The 21,508-nt window shown below is 40.9% G+C and overlaps 1 protein-coding gene across 3 annotated transcripts in view; it reads right to left on the bottom strand.

Moving 5' to 3' along the window:
• NT5C3A (5'-nucleotidase, cytosolic IIIA) overlaps positions 1–17,449 on the bottom strand; it is a gene marked incomplete at both ends in the record, with an annotated part of 39,059 nt that extends 21,610 nt beyond the window's left edge. For all 3 annotated transcript variants that reach the window (XM_084259802.1, XM_084259805.1, XM_084259803.1), the window contains one exon: positions 17,312–17,449. In XM_084259802.1, coding sequence (XP_084115928.1) covers positions 17,312–17,449 — 138 coding nt within the window. The remainder of the gene's footprint in view (positions 1–17,311) is intronic.
• Positions 17,450–21,508: the final 4,059 nt, after the last annotated feature.

Here is a 21,508-nt window from a genome sequence, read left to right as displayed (position 1 = left end):
AGCTTTTTAGCAGCACAATGGACTTTCATCTGTGGAAACAATGACAGGCCCTGTTGCCTTGGAGTTTCTTTACTCACTGTCATAGAAACAGAAATCACTCATATTAATCCGACTGCAAACTTCGACTTGACATTGACAGCAGAGAATTTCTTATACAGGATTCATCTCTTGGGAAAATATTCCAACAATGTTTGCTTCAATGGATAAATAGCCATTTGTACTCTGATCAACTAGTCAAAATTTTAAAATACTGTCAATTATTCAATCAATTTGAAAAGCAAAAAATCATCACTTCATATGTTACCATCAACAAGTTTCAAAATTTTGTAATAACAAACATATGGGAATATAAAATCAAATCTATATAAAATCAAATATTTTAAATTATAGAAAATCAAATCTATCAATTTAAACCTTAATAATGCATTAATTAATTCATTTTGTCTCCAAACTTGGGGCAGGAAACTGGAAAAGGTAACATGTTAATTAATAAATCTACATGGAAGAAATGACTTCATAATCCTACATAAAACGTGTAACAAGTGTAGCTATTTCTCAATAATATAATCTGAGACAACTACCAATTCTGTTAATTTACTATACTGCAATTATCATTGGGCCATGCAATGTATTTTAAAACTTCAATTTGATCTTGACTGACACAGAAGGAAGTCACTGCAAACAAAACAGGAAAGCCATATATGGAAGACAATTTAGCAGGCGGTGAGATGCGATGCTCTCTACTTGGACTCTTATAACGTGTTCCTGTTAATTGATACATGATGTAAATGGAATGATTTTTTTTAAATAATATGCAAAACATCATTCTAGGCTTTTGATTTCTTCCATGAAGATGACAACAGTCAACTAATTTCAACACTATGACTGAATAAAGGGCTAAAAATGGTTCTAATCTCAATGTATTTCTTAAATACTCTACATAAAAATCTAGTAATGAATAATTTAATTTTTGGAAACTCAAATGAGTCCTTTGACATAGTCCATATCTTTTTTACTTTCTTACTTAAAAAGTAATAAACCTCACTCCCAACAAACCTCACTCCCACAGCAGCAGCCACTGCAGGGCACCTGCCACAGCTCTGCGCTCCACTATGGCCTTGGCCTTAAGGACCACGTGGTGATGAGGAACGTGAGCAAGCCACACATGGCACTGTGGGGGGCGACTCCCCAAGCACCCCGAGTCCATGCAGGACAGATCCGGGATGCATGTGGTTTTGCCCCCTATGAGCTGTGTGCCCGTGTTGCTCAAGGTCTCCAAGGACGAGCAGGCCTTCAAGTTCCTCAAGAAAAGGGTGTAGACACACATCTGCACCAGAGGAACAGAGAGCAGTTGAGCAATGTCCTGGCTGCCATGAGGAAGGCAGCTGTCAAGAGTGACCCTTATCCCCCACATGCATCAATAAAATCTTTTCAGGAAAAGAAAGAGTAATAAACCCTGTAGTTAAACTTTTTTAGAGGATATGTAGCAATAGGTAGGTCAAGCTCAAGAAAACTGGATATATAAGACAGTATCATGAATGAAAAGAGTCTTTTCTAGCTCTTTTCAATTCTACTCTGTTCTAATATTTCAAGATACTTATGGCTGAAACTGTTTCCATTTTATTTTATCTGGATCTCCCTGCCTGAAATGGAACAAGAATACAATTGGTATTCTGTCTGCTGAAAATAAAGTATTGTTTAGAACAGATATTGTGGTGTGATAATAAAAAATGGCAAAAAGGTTATTTAAGTGTTCTTTTTATTATTAGTGCACTATATCCAGCATATCTAGATGGAGACCACAAAAACTTAATTTACTATCTCTTCTCTTTTTGCTGTGTCAGATAAACTCATTTAAAAAATAATAAGGTAAGGGCCTCCCCTGGTGGCGCAGCAGTTGAGCGCTGGGCTGCGGAGCTGCCCGCTGCCTCTGCAGCGCCGGTTCGATCCCCGACCGCTGGCAAGGGTCCCACATGGCGCGCAGACCTCTCCTGTCTCGCCCACTGCTCCCCTCAGCAGTGTATTTTGTCAGTCTGCCTGTTCTGTTCCCTGCTCTGGCTCTGGTGAATTCTCTCACCCTCCCGCGCTTCTGACTGTACCCAGTGCTTGTATAAATAAATAAATTTTAAAAATAACATAAAATAAAAAATAATAAGGTAAGAAGATGATGAATAAACTTACTTTGAAAGAAATCCAAGTTCACTAATAATTTGTAGCAAATGATTATTTGAAATCATATGGAGGGCAGGGGGGTAATAACTTGAGTTTTAATATTACATAAACAGAAGAAATCATAAAATATTGCCTTTTGAAGACGTCCTTGATAATTAATAGCTCAACACGGTAAATCAAGGTATTTAACCTAGAAGTTTTGATAGCATATATATTATACTCAACAATGGCACATGAGCTTCTCAGAATATTATTTATAAAAATAAGTATATGAGAGAATGAATTTCAAAAAGTTTTTTTTTTTTAATTATACATACAAGAGCTGGGGTATAGGCCAGAGGTGTAGGGGGTGAGAGGATTCACCAGAGACAGAGTGGGGAACAGAACAGGCAGACTGACTGAAATACACTGCTGAGGGGAGCTGCGGGCGAGTCAGGAGAGGTCTGCCATGCCATGTGGGTAGCTCGTTGGCTGGTCAAGGATCGAACTCGTGCTGCAGAGGCTGTGGATTGCTTCATAGTGTGGTGCTTAACCCCTTGCACCATCAGAGAGGTCCCCCCCTTTTTTTTTTCCAAAAAGTTTTATGGTCAAGTTTTATACTGGTGAACTCTTCCAAACTTTCAAAGCACAGACAGCTTCCATGTTAGATAAATTGATGAACACATAAAAAGATGGTAAGCTATCCGATGCCATTTATGAAAATAACTAGTATATAACCCTCAAAGGAAAGTCTGTTGGGCCTCCCTGGTGGCGCAGCGGTTGAGCGTTGGGTTGCGAAGCTGCCCGTGGCCTCTGCAGCGCCGGTTCGATCCCCGGCTGCTCCCTGGCCACCGGAGGAGGGTCCCACATGGTGCGCAGACCTCTCCTGCCGCCCGCTGCTCCCCTCAGCAGTGTACTTCGGTCCTCCTGCCTGCTCTGCTCCCCGCTCTGGTGAATTCTCTCACCCTCCCGCGCTTCTGACTGTACCCAGTGCATGTATAAACAAAAACAAACAAACAAATAAATAAATAAAACATGCCTCTATAAAAAAAAATTATTAAAGGAAAGTCTGTCAAAGATAGCATGAAAAGAGAAAACATACCTAATTTCATTTATGGATATAGTTACAAAAGTCTTAAAATAATGAACCAGTAACAAATACCTTACTATTTTTTTTCTGTACTAGCCTTCCTCATTCTATGGATGGGCGGGTAACCAGTAAGCTAACACAAATCACTTGAACAGTATGTTGTATTCTCCTCCTACTCTTGCCTTAGATAAATAATGCGCAAATGCAGAGTCATGTACCAATCAAGGTCAGGAAAACACTAGAAACAATTACTACACGAGTTTAAAGAAGCTACATAAAAGTCTGAAAAGGGGGGCGATGATTACCTTTAGATTGCTCAAAAATGGAAATGAAACCAAAAAACATGGAAAAATACATCTCTAACATGGTCTCACAGTTAAAATAATTTCTTAGAGTTGCTGCAAATCAAGAACTCAGACAATTCAGAAAAGAAGAAGATAATGGTCAATTATTTAAAAATAATTGGTGAATTATTTTTGGAAGTTCTGTGGCAGGAACTGCCGGAGTGGCCGAGAGGGGTTGGTGGCACCTGTGCAGTCCTCAGGGCTGTGCTTGCCAGGCCTGGTGTACCTCTATGCTCGCCTCTGCCAGTAACCACCACAGCTGAGTGGAGGAAGGCGAGTGAGCTGCAGCCGGTGCCCAGGGTATTCATCGAAGAGGGGGCAGCTTTCCTGCTCTACCCCTTATGTATGTATGCATGTATGTATGTGTGTATATGTATATGTATACACATATATAATCACTTTTTTCAATCTTAACAATCCAGGTAGATCTCATAATAGTGTATTATTAGAATTCCCTGAAGTGTGATTATATAAAATACCAAGTAGAATGAAAAAAACAAAGATAGAACATATTTTTAATATCATATCCTGAAGGAAACAAAAGGGCAGGATATCTTTTTTGATGAGTCATTTACATTACAGAGAACTGGAATTGAGGCTAAGAAAAGTAAAGTAATTTATCCCAGGTTAAACCATTAGCATCTGGCAGCGCTGGGCCTCCTGGTGGCGCAGGCAGTTGAGCGCAGCATTTTGAAGCTGTCCACAGCCTCTGCAGCACAAGTTTGATCCGGGCTGGCTGGGGAGTTACCCACATGGCGCAGCAGACCTCTTCTGTCTTGCCCGCTGCTCCCCGCAGCAGTGTATTACAGTCACTCTGCCTGTTCTGTTCCCTGCTCTGTCTCTGGTGAATCTTCTCACCCTCCCGCACATCTGGCCTGTACCCTGGTTCTTGTATGCATAAATAAATAAATCTTAAAAAAAAAAAAAATCTGGCAGCACTGAGATCTGAACCAAGGATTTACCAGCTACTAAACTTTTTTTTTTGTGTGTGTGGGATCCTCGCCGGCGGCCGGGGAATGAACCCGCGCTGCACAGGCTGCGGGCAGCCTCGCAGCCCAGTGCTCAACCGCTGTGCCACCAGGGGAGGCCCACCAGTTCCTAAACTTTTAAACATATATTACATGTCCTCAGCCTCTTACAAGACTGTCTAGTGTTGAAGTTATAGAATATGTAATACATTAATGAAAGTAAATACTGCTTATTTTTTACTAGGTAAGCCACTATAATTATACAACACTAAGAATGTTTACAAAAAGAATTAAAGAGTAATTATGGCACACTAGGTGGATGTCCCTATCCTACCAAAAGTAGAAACGTGTGACAAATGATATATAAAAAAATATATAAATGTTAATTACATGGCTGTAGACCAAGCAAAAACAGAATAAAGTATCTAAAACACCTCAGTAAATCTCATTGTTAACTGGGAAATGTGCTTTACTTAAAACCTAAAATCAGATAAAATGCTAAAATCAGATAAAATAAGTACCTCTGCTACTTATTAGCTAGTTCCTAAGCAAAAAAAAGAAAATTAAGACACTACCAGTTGGACTGTGTTTTAAGGATTCAATACTATAAACACACATGGTAAACTTGGCCATAAGAATACATTCCCCAGGGCCTCTCTGGTGGCGCAAGGGGTTAAGCACCACACTATGAAGCAATCCAAAGCCTCTGCAGCTTGAGTTCGATCCCTGGCCTGCCAAGGAGCAACCTATATGGTGCAGCAGACCTCTCCTGTCTCACCGGCTACTCCCCTCAGCAGAGTATTTCCATCAGTCTGCCTGTTCTGTTCCCGGCTCTGTCTCTGGTGAATCCCCTCATCCCTCCCCCTCCCCCAATTTCTGGCCTGTACCCCAGCTCTTGTATGCATAAATAAATATATCTTTGAAAAAAAAAAAAGAATACATCCCCAAATTTTAGTTCCAAACTAATACAAATGGAAATCAGTTTCTAAATATTTTCTGGTTCTAGTCCCAGTGTGACTCTTATTTTCTTAATATGACTTTAGTACCTTTCTATTATATACATTTTGTGACGCTATCTTAGGTTCTAAATTTTTTCCTGTCTCTCTTCATGAAAATCCATCAGTGTCTCATTTCTTTAGAATCCCCTAAAAATAGAGAAATCTAGATAAACCAAGAATCTGGTCATGCAGGAAGACTGTATAAGATTATGAAGGCTATTTTTTTTTTAATGAAGACTGTTTTGATAACAGCAATCTGAACCCAGACCCGAGTAGGACATCTGAGGTAAGGTAAGTGAGGGGGGTGTGCCATGACATGGCTTAAGAGGAAATACAGAGGGAGGAAGGCACTTGAAGGAACTCACATCATGCTAAACAAACATGTGGATATCTACTTCCACCTATTTTCAAGCAGGAACTTGCCAAACAAATTAAGCAACTTTCCAATCAACGGCTAAACAACTTAAAAAAAAAAATTTGCCCTGTCACACAGATAAATCTCTCATAAGGCAATCTAATCAATCCATGGTTACAGCTCTCTTTCTGGTACAGGCCCCGTTTCTAAATTCCCTTTTAAGCATTTAAGGGAATGGTAAAAAGCTTCTCCTGAGTTGGCTGGGTCTTGATTTCCTTCAGCTCAAAAGAATCCACATAACCAAGTGGCACATTTTGGGGTGGCATGTTTTACTTCTCAACAGGTTTAAGCAACACTGAGCGCACACAAAAAGAAAGTTAATTTAGAAATCATTGCAGAGAGATAAGCCTGCCACCTGCTGCCCAAAAAAGGGAATTGTATAGATTTCCCTGACTGCTGTTTTAAAGAGGGGGAAACCTAAAAGGTAAGGTTCATAATATTGGATTTCAAGTATGTTATTATGCCGAAGACACAAATTCCAACCTCTAATTTAAAAGAGAATAAGGATTAATAGAGTATTTAAGATTCTTTATATGCTTCTTAATAACCCTAAATAATGTGATGCTGAATTATTTTAAAAGGAAAAGAAAGAGGAAGATAGGGAAATAATTTAACATAACCCATAGGGAACATCCAAACTGTTCTGAAAAATTAAGGATAATCTTGGGCCTCCTCGGTGGCGCAGCGGTTGAGCGCTGGGTTGCGAAGCTGCCCGCAGCCTCTGCAGCACCAGTTCGATCCCCAGCCGCCAGGCGAGGGTCCCACACTGCGCTCAGACCTCTCCTGCCACCTGCTGCTCCCCTCAGCAGTGTGCTTCGGTCCTTGTGCCTGTTCTGCTCCCCGCTCTGGCTCTAGTGAATTCTCTCACCCTCCCGTGCTTCTGACTGTACCCAGTGCTTGAATAATAAATAAATAAATCTTAAAAAAATAAAATAAAATAAAACAAAATAAATTAAGAATAATCCAAAAACACTGCAAAAATTATAAAGTCCTATAGATTTTATCTCTGCAATCCATCTCTTTTCTGTTCTCCTCTTTCTACTTTTCCCACAGCAGTCTAAGACTTCATGAATAATCCAGACTTTAATTCTCTCTCTTTAATTCCTGCATGAGGGTGATTTTGATCTGATTAGTTCACAGAAACAGTGGGCAGGGAGAGGCTCAGAAAACTGCACACAGCTAATCCTCCAATGAGGCCGGAGTTGGGGCACGCACCTGTGTTGTTCAATGGTCAACTATGTATTTCAAAGAAATAAGGTGTGTCCATCTCTATTTGTCATGGTTTATAAAGACAACTCGTAAGAGATTGTAAAGAATTGCTCTACTGTACGGGTGGGGACTCCCTCCCCTCTAAATCAATGACTAGTGTTGGTAATGTAAATGAAGGTGAAAGGATCTAAGGATATGATGATCTAAGGATATGATGATGGCTTTTAGCCAGAAAAAGAATTCTGGATAGATTAAAAATGTTAGTATCTACTTCACCTGTCTTGTAAATGAATTCACAACAAAAGAAATAAGAAAAAATGTAAAACTGCTTCAGAAAAATATTCTACCTAACAAAAATAGCTCAATTGATGGATCAAAATTTTCATTTAAGTTGAAAATATGGTTAAGTTGTATGAGGATAATATACAGGAAACATGACAAATGTGATTTGAGAAGGACAAAATCATATGCCTGGTACATTCCCACACTTGCAAACTTGGGGATTCAAGATGATCTTGGATATACTCTTTACCAGTGGTGGGTTTATGTATTTCCCTTTGTATTTTATTCAAACTGGACCAATCATAATTTTACTTTTACTTCTCGAATATTATCACATCCATCAAACATTACCCAGTGTCATCTACTGCTTTGAACTCCACAGTCTTGTTAATATTTCTCTCATGACATTTACAGTCATTTATTCTAAAAGTGCTCTTAGGGCCCTAGCTTTTTTTTTTTTTAATAGAGGCATGTTTTACTTATTTATTTGTTTGTTTGTTTTGTTTATACATGCACTGGGAACAGTCAGAAGTGCGGGAGGGTGAGAAAATTCACCAGAGCCAGAGCAGGGAATAGAGCAGGCAGAAGGACCAAAGTACACTGCTGAGGGGAGTAGCGGGTGGCAGGAGAGGTCTGCGCACCATGTGGGATCCTCCTCTGGTGGCCGGGGAGCAGTCGGGGATCGAACCGGCGCCACAGAGGCTGCGGGCAGCTTCGCAACCCAGCGCTCAACCGCTGCGCCACCGGGGAGGCCCAGGGCCCTAGCTTTTAAGTTAGCTGTAACACCTAATTGGGAGACCAAACTCTTATTAAAGTGCATCAGCACATGTGAAGGAACAGGACATACGGCAAGAACTCTTTGTAAGATCTAGATATTTCAGATGTGAATGAATAAATTTGTACTTTCAGGGTAAGCAGTTCAAAGCTATTCTGAATCTGCACTATTACTATATTAGTAAGTACTTGGAATAGTTAGAATGTTCTATTTTTCTAACAGTATACTGACCACCAGTAATATTAGATTATATACACATGTTTTCATTTATATTAAGCCTATATTTAGTAAATAGCAAATGCTATGAAAAAAGGAATAGGCACTGTGGCATACCATGTTAGATTGCTAATTGCCTAATTAAAAAACATTCATCCCTAACTTTCTTATTAATACAATCTCAATTTTGCCAAGGGTGGCAATTTGCATGACCAAAAGAAGACTCCTCAGCTTCACTTATAGTTAGGGTGACTGTGACACTTGTCTCCAATGCCATAGAAGAAGAAAGTTCAGCATCTCTCTCTGCTGTTTAGAAAATGCATGTGGTGGTTGGGTCTCCCCTGGTGGCGCAGCAGTTGAGCGCTGGGCTGCGAAGCTGCCCGCAGGCTCTGCAGTGCCCGTTTGATCCCCGGATGCCGGGGAGGGTCCCACATGGCGCCACAGACCTCTTCTGCCGTGCCCGCTGCTCCCCTCAGCAGTGTATTTCATCACTCTGCCTGTTCTGTTCCCCACTCTGGCTCTGGTGAATTCTCTCACCCTCCCGTGCTTCTGACTATACCCAGTGCTTGTATAAATAAATAAATAAATCTTAAAAAAAAAAAAAAAAGAAAATGCACGTGGTGGTCAGGACTGCAGTAGGCAATCTTGAGAAAAGACAAGACATTTCAAAGACACTGCCTTGATGTCCTCACATTCTCTAATACCAGCAACTGGCTATTTTTGGACTTTGGGGCCTCTGTTTCTTTGCTTAGCCAAGTGCAATTAATAAAAAAAGACAAACCCAAGCCCTTAACACACTCAACAGTAAGCAAACAATGTAGACATTGCTATATTATGAGAAATCATCAGGAAATGTCACAGGAGTTCAAGGAATATGCTTCACAAAACAAATCAGTTCAAAAGTGGTTCTAAAAGGTTGTAAATCTGAATACTAATGTAATTTAGATGAAAGTTGATATAGAGATATTTTAAAAGCCTATGACAGAGATGGTCCAATAAAACAATTGTTCACATCTTGATTTTTTCCCCCTCCTTTTTCTAAACATACACATTTAAAATAAATGTTTTTACTTTAATAGGGTTTTAAATGCTTATTCAGAAAATTGAAAGAAGCTTCACTGGCACTGTCCCAATGCTCTGATGGCTACTAACAAACCTGTTTTTAAGAGGTGTAAATTTTCCCATAATTGCCTTCTTTAAAAGCCCATTTAATACTGAAATTTGTACACTGCTGTCTTTTTAATCACTAAGTTTTATTTAGCTTCAAGAACCGGCTTTTTCTTTTATAAGGAAAAATTATAGTGACTACTACTTCCCTAAGAATTTTTTAATGTTAAAGCTTTTACATTTAGGCTAAATTAATTTGAAAGTAGAAAAATTCTATCTGGAGAAAATACAATATAAAAGCAATATCCATGAATAAAAATCAACCAAGTAAAAACACTAAAGTTGTAAACAATTTAATATAAAATAATTTGTATCAAAGACACATATGACTACGTTTTCCTCCCCAGAGGCTCATCCTTCAATGACTAATCTTTGTTGGAGCCGGTTTCTCTGTGTAACAGGAATTTTCCAATCAGTACACAAGTTTTGTTCCAGAGTACTTGTTTTTACTGACAGATCAACCATTCCTGGCTAAAAAGGCTACAGAGAACTGGTCATATCTGAACTGGAGTAGGTTTCTGTGTTTGGCAGGAATTTTTCAGGCACTGCTCAAGCTTTGTTCCATTATCTTTGTTTTTACTGAAAGAGTAGCCATTCCTGGCTGAAAAAAGCTACAGAGAGAACTGGTCATCTTGGAGGAGGGATAGTGAATTAAAAGCTCTGAGAATGTCTTGATACGCCAAGAATCCAAAAAAGGTTGGTAGAAGGGGGCAATTCAGGTTTACAATAATATATTGTAATTCATCCCCAAATACCAGTTATTTGTATTATTTGGGCAAAGTTCTACTCTATATGTATCAACTTTTATATACATTTTTATCAACCTTTATTTTTTTGATCCAGCTTATAGAAACTGCAAGTCATCTTTATTGGGGAGAATCAGAAAAAGAAATTTTTATTAAGATGACTTAGGAGACATAAAAAGAAGATGACAGTGGCTAAAAATTATGTCCCACCAAGTTTTCTAAGAAAAAAGATGATAAGATATGAAAGGGGCTGATAATCTGTGTGTCTGTATAATAACTATTTATTAAGCAGTTATTATGGGCCTGCTATTACTACATGTTATGCCATACTGTTTTATACACAACACCTCTAACAGTACATGTGTGGGCTTTCTCTTCACACCAACCAACTCTCCACACTATTCAATTCAATTCCGACGCACCTAGAGTTACTGTCTGATCCCATGAGAGTTAAGAAGGACTCAGGCCCACAACTCTGTCCCCACTTCAGATGCTGTCACAAGCCACAGATTGCCACCCATACTTCTGGTTGACTAGTTATATATTTCAGGGTTCCCAGAACCCCCTCATAATTTTCTATTATTAGCTGAACAATACACAGAACGCAGAAGAGTGCTTTACTTACTATTACAGGTTTATTATAATGGATACAACTCAAAACAGTGAAGTTGAAGGGATGCATTACGGGAGTATGGTATAAGTGGTGCAGCGCTTCCAGGCCCTTTCCAAGTACACCTTCCTACCAGCACCTGACACTATTCACCAACCTGGAATTTCTCTTTTAGGGCTTTTTATGCAGATTCTGTTTTATAGGCAAGCTTGACTGATTCATTGGTCAGATGTGATTAGCTCAAACTTCTACACTTTCTCACCCCACAAAGGGCTAAAAGTCCTCTAATTATACCTTTCTTTTTGGCAACCTGCCCACATCCTGAACTCATTTGGGGGCCCCCAGTCACCAGCCATCTAATTATCACACAAAAGACACTCTTAACATTTTCTAGAGTCCAAGTGTTTTAGGGGCTATATACCAGGAACCTGAGACAAGACCAAGTATATATATTTCTTATTGTATAACAGATATAAAAAATAAGGAAAATCTGAGAAAATGTCACAGCCAGATAAGATTAGGAGATAGGATGACTAAATGTAATGTGGTGTTCTGGAGGGAATCCTGGGATAGAGAAGGGCATGAGGTTAAAAAAAAAAATGGAATCTGAACAAAGGACAGACATTTCAAAGTGTATGAATATTTATTTATTAAATCAATAAATATACCATGTAAGATACTAGTAAATTGGTAATGGAATATAAGAGGACTCTGTATTTATCTGCTCTATCTTTCTGTAAATATAAAAAAGTTGAGTCCAGCAAGATGGCAGCAAAGTGAAGATGCCAGGTTTGCCTCCTCCATATAGTCACAGCTAAATTGCAGCAGTACAAAGTTAATAACCACTGGAAAGATAAACAGACAACTGCAGCACACAACAGGAGCAACTGTTTGGTGGAAAGAGGTAGAAAAAACTTAAACTGAATTGTACTTACAGTGAGACCATGATAGTACAGCTTGTAAGAGGGAGGGGCGGCTGCTGCATGGAGCCCCCTGCAGTTGTTGACTCAGGGGCACATAACCTATACTGGGCACCACAGAGACTCTGCATTGTGCTGGATAATGGAGTACACAGAATTGGCATCCATGACAGAGTGTACACTATTAGAAAACTACAGGATCATGGGAAGAGAGTGATGATAACTGGCTTGAGCTTGAAGCTCCCAATGTAGAACAGCTGGAGACTGAACCAGCAGGTAGAGCCTGGGCATATCACCTGTGTGTCCCCATAGACAAGGCTATTATTTGGAGCCTGTGATAGTCTAAACACTTGACACCTCCACCCCCACCCCCCTACACACACACATCACCCGCCACCTAGGGTCAAAACTGAGACAACTAAACACTTTCACTAATCAGAATTTAAACAACTGTATCTCAACAACAGGCACAGCACCCCAGGATAAGGTCTGTAGTGAAAAGGCAAGGAGAACAATACCCAGCATGTGAACTCAATTACAGTATGTGTCCAGTGTGTATCTAGTACGCAAATATATCCTTGAGGTTGAGGTTGGCACAGAACTATATGAGATATTTAGGCCAACAAATGGGCCTAGAGGAGGGGCTCACTTTGGATCCCCATTGTGCAACTATGGTACCCACAGCACAGCAGGAAGCTTCAATTTCAGATACTCACTGGAGATGACCCTTAGTGATATAAATGAAACAAAGGAGGTAAAAGGCCTGTATAATGCAAACTATAGCCATTAGTAAAAGAAATAGATGGCAAGAAGGAATGGAAAGATATTACCTGCTCACGGACTTCAAGAATCAATATCACTAAGATAACCATCTTAGCCAAAGCAATATATAAATTCAGTGCAATCCCCATCAAAGTTTCAATAGAATTTCTTAAATAATAGAGCAAACATTACTCAAATTTATAATAAGCCACAGAAAACCCCATAGCCAAAATAATACTGACAGAAAACAAGAATGGAGAAATCACACTCCCAGACTTATACTAAAAAGCTATGGTAATCAAAACAGACACAAAATCAATACAGTAGAAGTGAGAGACCAGAAATAAGCCCACACTTATTCGTACAATTAATGTACAGCAAAGGAGCTAAGAGCATACTTTGGAGAAAGGAAAGTCTCCTTAAATAGTTTTGAAAAAACTGGTCAGCCATAAGCAAAAGCATGGAACCAGATCACAGTATCATACCATACACAAAGATTAATTCAAAGTGGATTAAAACCTGGATGTAGGGCCTCCCCTGGTGGCACAGCAGCTGCCTGTGGCCTCTGTGGTGCTGGTTCAAACCCTGGCCGCTGGCGAGGGTCCCACATAGCGTGCAGACCTCTCCTGCTGCGCCCGCTGCTCCCCTCAGCAGTGTATTTCGTGGGTCTGCCTCTTCTGTTCCCCACTCTGGCTCTGGTGAACTCTCTCACCCTCCTGCACTTCTGACTGTACCCAGTGCTTGCATAAATAAATAAATAAATAAATAAAATCTTAAAACAAACAAAAAAACCTGGATGTAAGACCTGAAATACAGAGAAGAAAGAACATAGACAAAACATTCCATGATGTTAGTTTGGCTTCAGTGATGTCTTTGGGACTTGACTACATTAGCAAAGAAAACAAAAGCAAAAATAAACAAATGGAACTATAGCAAACTAAAAAGCACAGTGAAGGAAACTATCATTAAAATGAAAAGACACCCTATGAATGGGTAAAAATGTTTGCACATCATACACCCAGCAAGATGCTGATAACCAAGATCTACAAAGAACTTATACAACTAAACAAAAAGAAAAGAAATAACCCAATCAAAAAATGGGAAGCGCTAAATAGGCACTTCTCCAAAGAAGACACATAGATGGCCAACAGGCACATGAAAAAAAATGCTCATCATCACTTCTCATCAGGGAAACTCAAATCAAACCACAATGAGATACCATCTTACACCAGTGAGAATAGTCCATGTCAGAAAGACTAGAAACCACAAACATTGGCAAAGATGTGGAGAAAAGGAAACCTTCACACACTGTTGGTAGGAATGTAGACTAGTCCATCTCCGATGGAAAAAGGTAAGGAGGTTTCTTAAAATATTAAAAATAGGCCTACCAATTCCACTCCGAGCTATCTACCTAAAGAATGCAAGGACACTAATTTAAAGATATGCACTCCTATATTCATTGCAGCACTATTTATAACAGCCAAGTTGTGGAAATACCTTTGTGCCCAGCAACAGATGAGTGGATTAAGAAAACTTGGTATATATACACAATGGAATACTACTCAGCTAAAAAAAGAAAAAAAAGATGAAATCGTTCTATTTGCAACAACACAGTAAGTAAAATAAGTCAGAAGGAGAAAGACAAATACCAGATGATTTCATGCATATGTGTAATATAAAGAAATAAAACAAAGGAACAGACAAAACCAAAGCCAAACAAACCCTAGAAATCTAACTGCAGAACTGAGGCTACCAAAGGGGAGGGAGGGAATAGGAAGCAAGGTGTGGAAGGGACCCCCAATCGACTCTCGTGGAGGAGCCTAGGTGGTGGGGTTGGTCTGGTAATACATATCTGAAAATTGTGAACCTATACCTCTAAATCATATATATAGCGTTGCATACCAATGTTACCTTAATAAAAAAAGAAAAGAAAAGAAAAAAATAGAAGTTATACAAGACAGTGGACCTGGATCTTTAAATAAAAAAAAAAAAATGTAAGGCACATGTCAAAAAAAGATTAAAAAAAAAAAACAACAAAATGACCCTATACAAGAATTAGAAGACATTAGAAGAGTTAGTGACAAGGAGATGGAAAGACAGCCCATGCTCACAGATGGGGAGACTCAATATAATAAAAAATGACTATTCTACCTAAAGTGATATATAAATTTAACACAATCCCCATTGAAATACCAGCAACATTCTTTAAAGAAACAAAACAAAAGATATTGAAATCTGGGCCTCCCTGGGCTCCCTTTAGCGCAGCACTGTGAAGCTGTCATCAGCCTCTGCAGTGAGGGTTCGATTCCAGGCCCGCCAGGGAGATTCCCACATGGCGCAGCAGACCTCTCCTGTCTCACCTGCTGCTCCCCTCAGCAGTGTGTTTCCGTCCATCTGCCTGTTCTGCTCCTGTTCTATCTCTGGTGAATCCTCTCACCCTCCTGTGCCTCTGGCCTGTGCCCTGGTTCTTGTATAAAAATAAATAAATCTTAAAAAAAAAAATCAAAATCAATATGGAACCATAAAAGTTCTTGAATAACAAAAGCAATCCCAAGAGAAATAGATGCATCACATTTCCTGACTTTAAACTACATAAAGAAACTGATGGTACCAGCATAAAAAGAACACATAGGTCAACAGAACAGAACTGAAATTCCAGAAATAAATCCTGTACCAATCAATACTTAATTTATGATAAAGCAGCCATGACTATAGAACTGAGAAAGGAAAGCCTCTTTAATAAATGATCCTATGGAAACTGGAAGGCCACACGCAAAACAGTGAAATTGGATCACTCTTAGTTCATGTGCAAAAATAAATTCCAAATGGATTAAAGATCTAGCTATAAGACCTGAAACTCTAAAAGTAAATTAGGTGATATGCCCCATGACATCACTGATAAAGATGTCTTTGGTAACTTGATCCCTATGGCAAGGAAAATAAAAGCAAAGATAAATTACTGGGATACCTCAAATTAAAATTTCTTACACAGAGAGAGAACATCTAAGTAGATTAAAGAGACATCCCACTAAATGGGAGAAAATGTTTACACATTATCTAACTGACAAGGGGTTAATATCCGCTATATATATAATAGAATTTAATAGAAAAACAAACATCCCAATTAATAAATGGGCAGAAGATCTGAACAGACAATTCGCCAAGGATTTCTAGACTGTCAGCAGATATCCGAAAAATGTTCATTATCACTCCCAGTAAGAAAGCAGGTTAAAACCATAGTGAGATATGGATATGCCATTCATAGCAAAATGGAAGGAGTTTCAGAGAATTATGTATAATAAAGCAAGTCAGAATGATAAAGTACTGGACAGTAGACTACAGTAGACTATTTGCCAAAGTGAAGAATTTATAAAAATTAGTGGATATGAAGTGAGGTTTATGAAGTTATGGGGGAGGAAAGGTCAAAGGGATAACGGTGGGAAAAGAATAAATAAACAAGAAATATAAAAATATGTAAAAATAAGGCCTCCCCTGGTGGCACAGCGGTTGAGCACTGGGCTGCAAAGCTGCCAGCAGCCTCTGCAGCACCGGTTCAATCCCCGGCCACCAGCGAGGGTCCCACAAGGCTTGCAGACCTCTCCTGCAGCCCGCTGCTCCCCTCAGCAGTGTGCTTCGTTGATCTGTGTATTCTGTTTCCCGCTCTGGCTCTGGTGAATTCTCTCACCCTCCCGTACTTCTGACTGTACCCGGTGCTTGTATAAATAAATAAATAAATAAATAAATAAATAAATAAATAAATCTTTTAAAAAAATGTAAAAATAAAATATTTAAAAATAAAGTGTATTGACTATGACAAATTAATTAGCAATCTCAAAGAGGTTTGGGGCGTCAGGAAGAGAAATCTACGGAAACTAGGGCGGTTGTTGGATGGTTTTGTTATAGTACAGGGAGAGGGGACCACCCTGTTACAGTTTCAGTGTAACACACTACAGGGTGTATACCAGGGATTATGTATCCCACAAGTCCTTTAGAAAGCAACTCAGTGAGTGATCTGCCTTGATGAGTGGGCTCTAATTAAACACCTATACACACACACACACACACACACACACACACGAAAAAATCTCCAAATTGGGAGCAAATATTGCTTCTAATGTACCTCAAATGAAATTCCTGACACTCAATAAAATATGACATAAAATTCTAAAAGTATTATGCAAGAGGTTTGGGGTGCAATTAACACAGATACTTGCTGGCAGAGTCAAGAGAGAGTAACAGTCAAGTACAAAGCAAACTATTCTCAACTCCCACTGGGTTGATTGGCATTCTTTTAACCACTAAAGAAGCTGCACCTTTCCAGATCGCATGCAAAAAGAACTCTGGGAAATACAGGGAAAAGGGAGCCACCTGCCCCAAACGTGCAATTTCTGGAGAAACGGGTTCTGCAGCAGGAGGTGGCTTATTTCAGAATCATCTATTTGCTGCCTTGCAGTTTCCAGTGGAGGCAGTAACAAAGGCCATGGCAACCCGTGCGCCGTCGTCCGGCGTCCGACCGCGACACCGGGCCCGCAAGCTCGCAGCCCACGAGGTTTCGGGGTCCCCCGTGCGCCCCGCAAACTCGTCGCTGGCGGCGCGGGAAGGCGAGGCCAGCAGGGCAGCCCCGCAGCCCATGGGGCGCCCCGATCCCCAGCACTCACCATCTCGATGATCTTGGTCTTCCGCCCCGTCTTCCTTTTCAAGGTGAATATGTACTGGGCCAGCACCACCCCCGCAACCAGGGCGCACACGCTGGCGCTCGCCACCGCGCCCACCCTGGCCACCGCCGCGCGATCCATGGACAGAGCCGCGCGCGCCTCCGGGTCAGAAGCGAGAGGCCGCTGGGAGGCTGCGGGGCCTCGGAAGCGCAGACCCGCGGGGAGCCCGGAAGCCCCGCCCGCGCCGCCTGGCCCCGCCCCCGAGGAAGCCCCGCCCATAATTTCAGATGGGCGGGGTCAGGACAGAAAGAGGCGTGGCCTTCGTCCCAGGCGGGCTGGAGTGCAGTGTTCCCCACCTGCTGGGTTCCAGGAACTGTCCAAAAACACAGTAAGAGGTTGTATTAATTAGCCCGCTCTGCTAATGAGGGATTAGCAGTGGTTCAGTCCATCCGGATGATTCCAAGCACTGAGAAAACGCCCCCTTCTGCTTTCCATGCTCCGTAGCCACTCTGGACTACAACCCCCAGAAGGCATTGCAGCCTGGAGGTCTGATGTGCTCAGTAGCACAGACTGTACTGTGCTCTGAGAAACCAGGAGTGAAAAGGGTACCAACAGTAAGTGAGAAAATGTTTGTAAGCCATAGAGTTGATAAGGAGTTAATATTCAGAATATGTAAAGACCAAGTATGACAACAAAAAAAAACAATAACCAGTTTTTAAAATGGGCAAAAGAGGGCCTCCCTGGTGGCACAAGGGGTTAAGCACCTCACTATGAAGCAATCCACAGCCTCTGCAGCACGAGTTCAATATCCCCCCCTCCGACCCCCCCATCGCCAGGGAGCAACCCACATGGCGCAGCAGACCTCTCCTGACTTGCCCGCTGCTCCCCTCAGCAGTGTATTTCAGTCAGTCTGCCTGTTCTGCCTCCCATTCTGTCTCTGGGGGATCCTCACCCCCCGCATCTCTGGCCTGTACCCCAGCTCTTGTATGCATAAATAAATAAATCTTTTAAAAAAATGGGCAAAAGATGTGACTACATGGCCAATAAACATATGAGAAGATATTCAACACCATTAATCTTCAGGAAAATGGAAATCAAAGTCACAGTGAGATATCACCGTCACACATTTAGGATGGCCACTTAAAAAAAAAAAATAACAAACAGAAAATTACACATTTTGGCAAGGATGTGGAGGAACAGGAACCTTTGTGTAATGTTGGTAGAAATGTACATTGGTGCAGCTACTCTGCGAAACAGAAAGGGAAAAGGTGATTATCAGGGGCTGGGGATAAGGAGGAGTGGAGGAGTTAATTCAAAGTTAGTTTTGCAAGATGAAAAAGTCCTAGGGTTCTGCTGCACAACCATGTGCATATAGTTAAAGCTACTGCACTAGAAACTTTAAACAGTTACACTGATAAATTTTATATCACTGATAAATTTTATGTATTTTCTAAAACAACTGTGACAACAATGTGAAGATGTGAAGGATGGTGAGCTTCCACTACAGTCATTTTTCTGCTACATCCCACTCTTCGCATTCTATATCATTTCCTTTCCTTGATCAACAGGACTTATTCCCATGTGTAGTGTCTTCCAAGGGATTGATTCAGTTTCCCCTGTTCCATCCAGGGGTGACAGAGAAATAAAGGGACATTCTTTTCGGGGATCACTCAGTGGTGCTGCCTGGTTAGTCTCCCTTTGCCAGAGATGTGGAACACATTGTAGAGAATAAGAAGGAAGTAGGGGTTGCTTTTCTCTGCACTCTGTATGCTTGCTCTCCTTGCTCCAACCTTGGAACTGTAGCAGTCTTTCTTCAAGGGAAAGCTGCAGAAAAAAGGCTCACAGAAAAGTGTGCACGGCCCACCTGTGGATGACCTGGCATCCGGCAAGAAAATAAGTCTGGAATTACCTAACCATCAAGTGCCTGCATGCCCTTACTGTATTTTATTTGGTGAGCAAGATTTATCCTCTGATGCCATGTAATGATTTTGGGGATATAGAATGATCGATTTCTTGGGGAAGATGTTAGCTTTTTCGTTTTAATACAAGCATGAGATGTGCAAGATCGTATGTGCATATTCTAGAAAAAAATAACAAGACCTTTAAAGGATTCCATTAATATCACAGAGTGCTTGAGCATCCTCCTCCTGTGACCTACATTTCAACGTGGCCCCAGCAAATGTGTAAAGCAAACTTTAGCATGTGATAAAGCAGGATGCATGTCCTAATACTTCATAACTCCTTCTTGTAATAATGTTGTTACTTCCACTTCTCTCTCTTTTTTTAAAAGATTTATTTATCTATACAGGCACTGGGTACAGTCAGAAGTGCGGGAGGGTGAGAGAATTCACCAGAGCCAGAGCGGGGAGCAGAGCAGGCAGAAGGATCGAAGTACACTGCTGAGGGGAGCAACGGGCAGCAGGAGAGGTCTGCGCGCCATGTGGGACCCTCCTCAGGTGGCCGGGGAGCAGCTGGGGATCGAACCGGCGCTGCAGAGGCTGCGGGCAGCTTTGCAACCCAGCGCTCAACCGCTGCGCCACTGGGGAGGCCCCCCACTTCTCTTTTTACTTTGCAGATCATAGAAGTTTATTTTTTTTAAAAAAGATTTGTTTATGCATACGGTAAGTAGGGTGTAGGCCAGTGGTGCAGTGGAGTGAGAAGATTCACCAGAGACAGAGTGGGGAGCAGAACAGGTGGATCTACTGAAATACACTGCTGAGCAGAGTAGCGGGCAAGACAGGAGAGGTCTGCTGTGCCATACATGGGTTAGCTCCCTGGCTGGGGATTGAACTCATGCTTCAGTGGCTGGCGATAGCTTGGTAGTGCTGAGACTTCAACCCCTGCACCACCAGAGAGGCCCAATCATAGGGGTTTAGATTAATTTAGTCAACTTTAAGACAGATTGAGTTATTTGTAAACTGATTATTAACACAATTACTTTGTACAAAGTGTGTATTCTAAGTGTGTTTGCTTTGTTTGAACCAAGTGATCATTAAGTCTATTGGAAGACAAACAAGGATATTCAGAAATCTTAAATGAGATTGTTCAGCAATGCTATCATCTCCATAAGGGGAATCTAAATTGTCATTTTAGTCTAACATTTTATTTTTTTACACTTTAGAATGCTGGGGTTACTAGGAAAGGGAGAGAGGCATCTGCTTAGTCATAGATGGGCAGGATATATATATATATATGTATTTGTTAGTCATATACAAAATTTTCTGGAAGACTTCACAAAGAAACTGTAAAATTGGTAGCCAATTGGGAAGGGAACTAAGTAGCTAGGGAAGAAGGGAAGAGTTTTCATGATTAAACTGGTATGCCTTTTAAATATGGTGTACACACATGTATTATTTAGAAGGAAAAAGTAAATACATTTAAAAAATAAATAATAAGCTTTTATTATCCTCACAATACAGAAAAGACAACCTGAAGTCTTAATTAAGTAGCCCCACTATGAAGCTGTGGCAGCACCTGGAGGAACTTCTTCAGAGATGCCCTTAGTCCAGGCACATGGCAGAGGCCATTCAAAGTTGTTTGGTCAGAATAGGTCAGGTTGGATGCACTGATGCAGTCTGTTTGAAACTGACATGGTACTGAAAATGGACCAATCTGAGTGGAGCTCAACTGGCACAATCAATAGCTGGGATTATAAATGGACCAATATGACTGGAGCTCCCAAGGGAACCAATCATTTTTGAGCTTGCACCAATCAACAAAGACTGACCAATCAGGTTTGAAAGGTGGATACTCTGAAGGGGATGTAAGCTGGGCTTCAGAGAGCTGCAAAAGACTGATCTGGAATCTCTCCTGGAAAGAACTTTGCAGACTTCATCTCTGACCCTGCCTCCAATAACATCGGCTGAATGACATTGTTGGCCTGTGCCTGATGTTGGCTTGTGTCCAGTCATCTCTAAGAGCTGCAACACTGGTCCTTGCCATTGACATGTCCAGCACTGCCTCCTGGTGCTATTGCCTCTAGCGATTTCCAGTTTATCATCCAGTGCTGCCCAGCTCAGCCTTCCGATTACTGCTGCTACTGTGGCTCCACCTATGGAAGGATCTTCACAGAGACCTTCAAGCCTTATCTCTGCTTCAGACCATCACCTGACCATTGCTACTGTCTCTGGCTCTGCCTATTTCTTTTCTCCTATTTTATCTTTCTCACTCCTTCATAAACTATATTGTTGCACCCTGAGC

The sequence above is a fragment of the Talpa europaea genome (genome assembly GCF_964194135.1).
Source record: "Talpa europaea genome assembly, contig: HAP1_SCAFFOLD_131, whole genome shotgun sequence".
Classification (NCBI taxonomy): Eukaryota; Metazoa; Chordata; class Mammalia; order Eulipotyphla; family Talpidae; genus Talpa; species Talpa europaea.
Note: the sequence above shows the minus strand (reverse complement) of the source record. Positions and strands in the feature narration are given on the sequence as shown.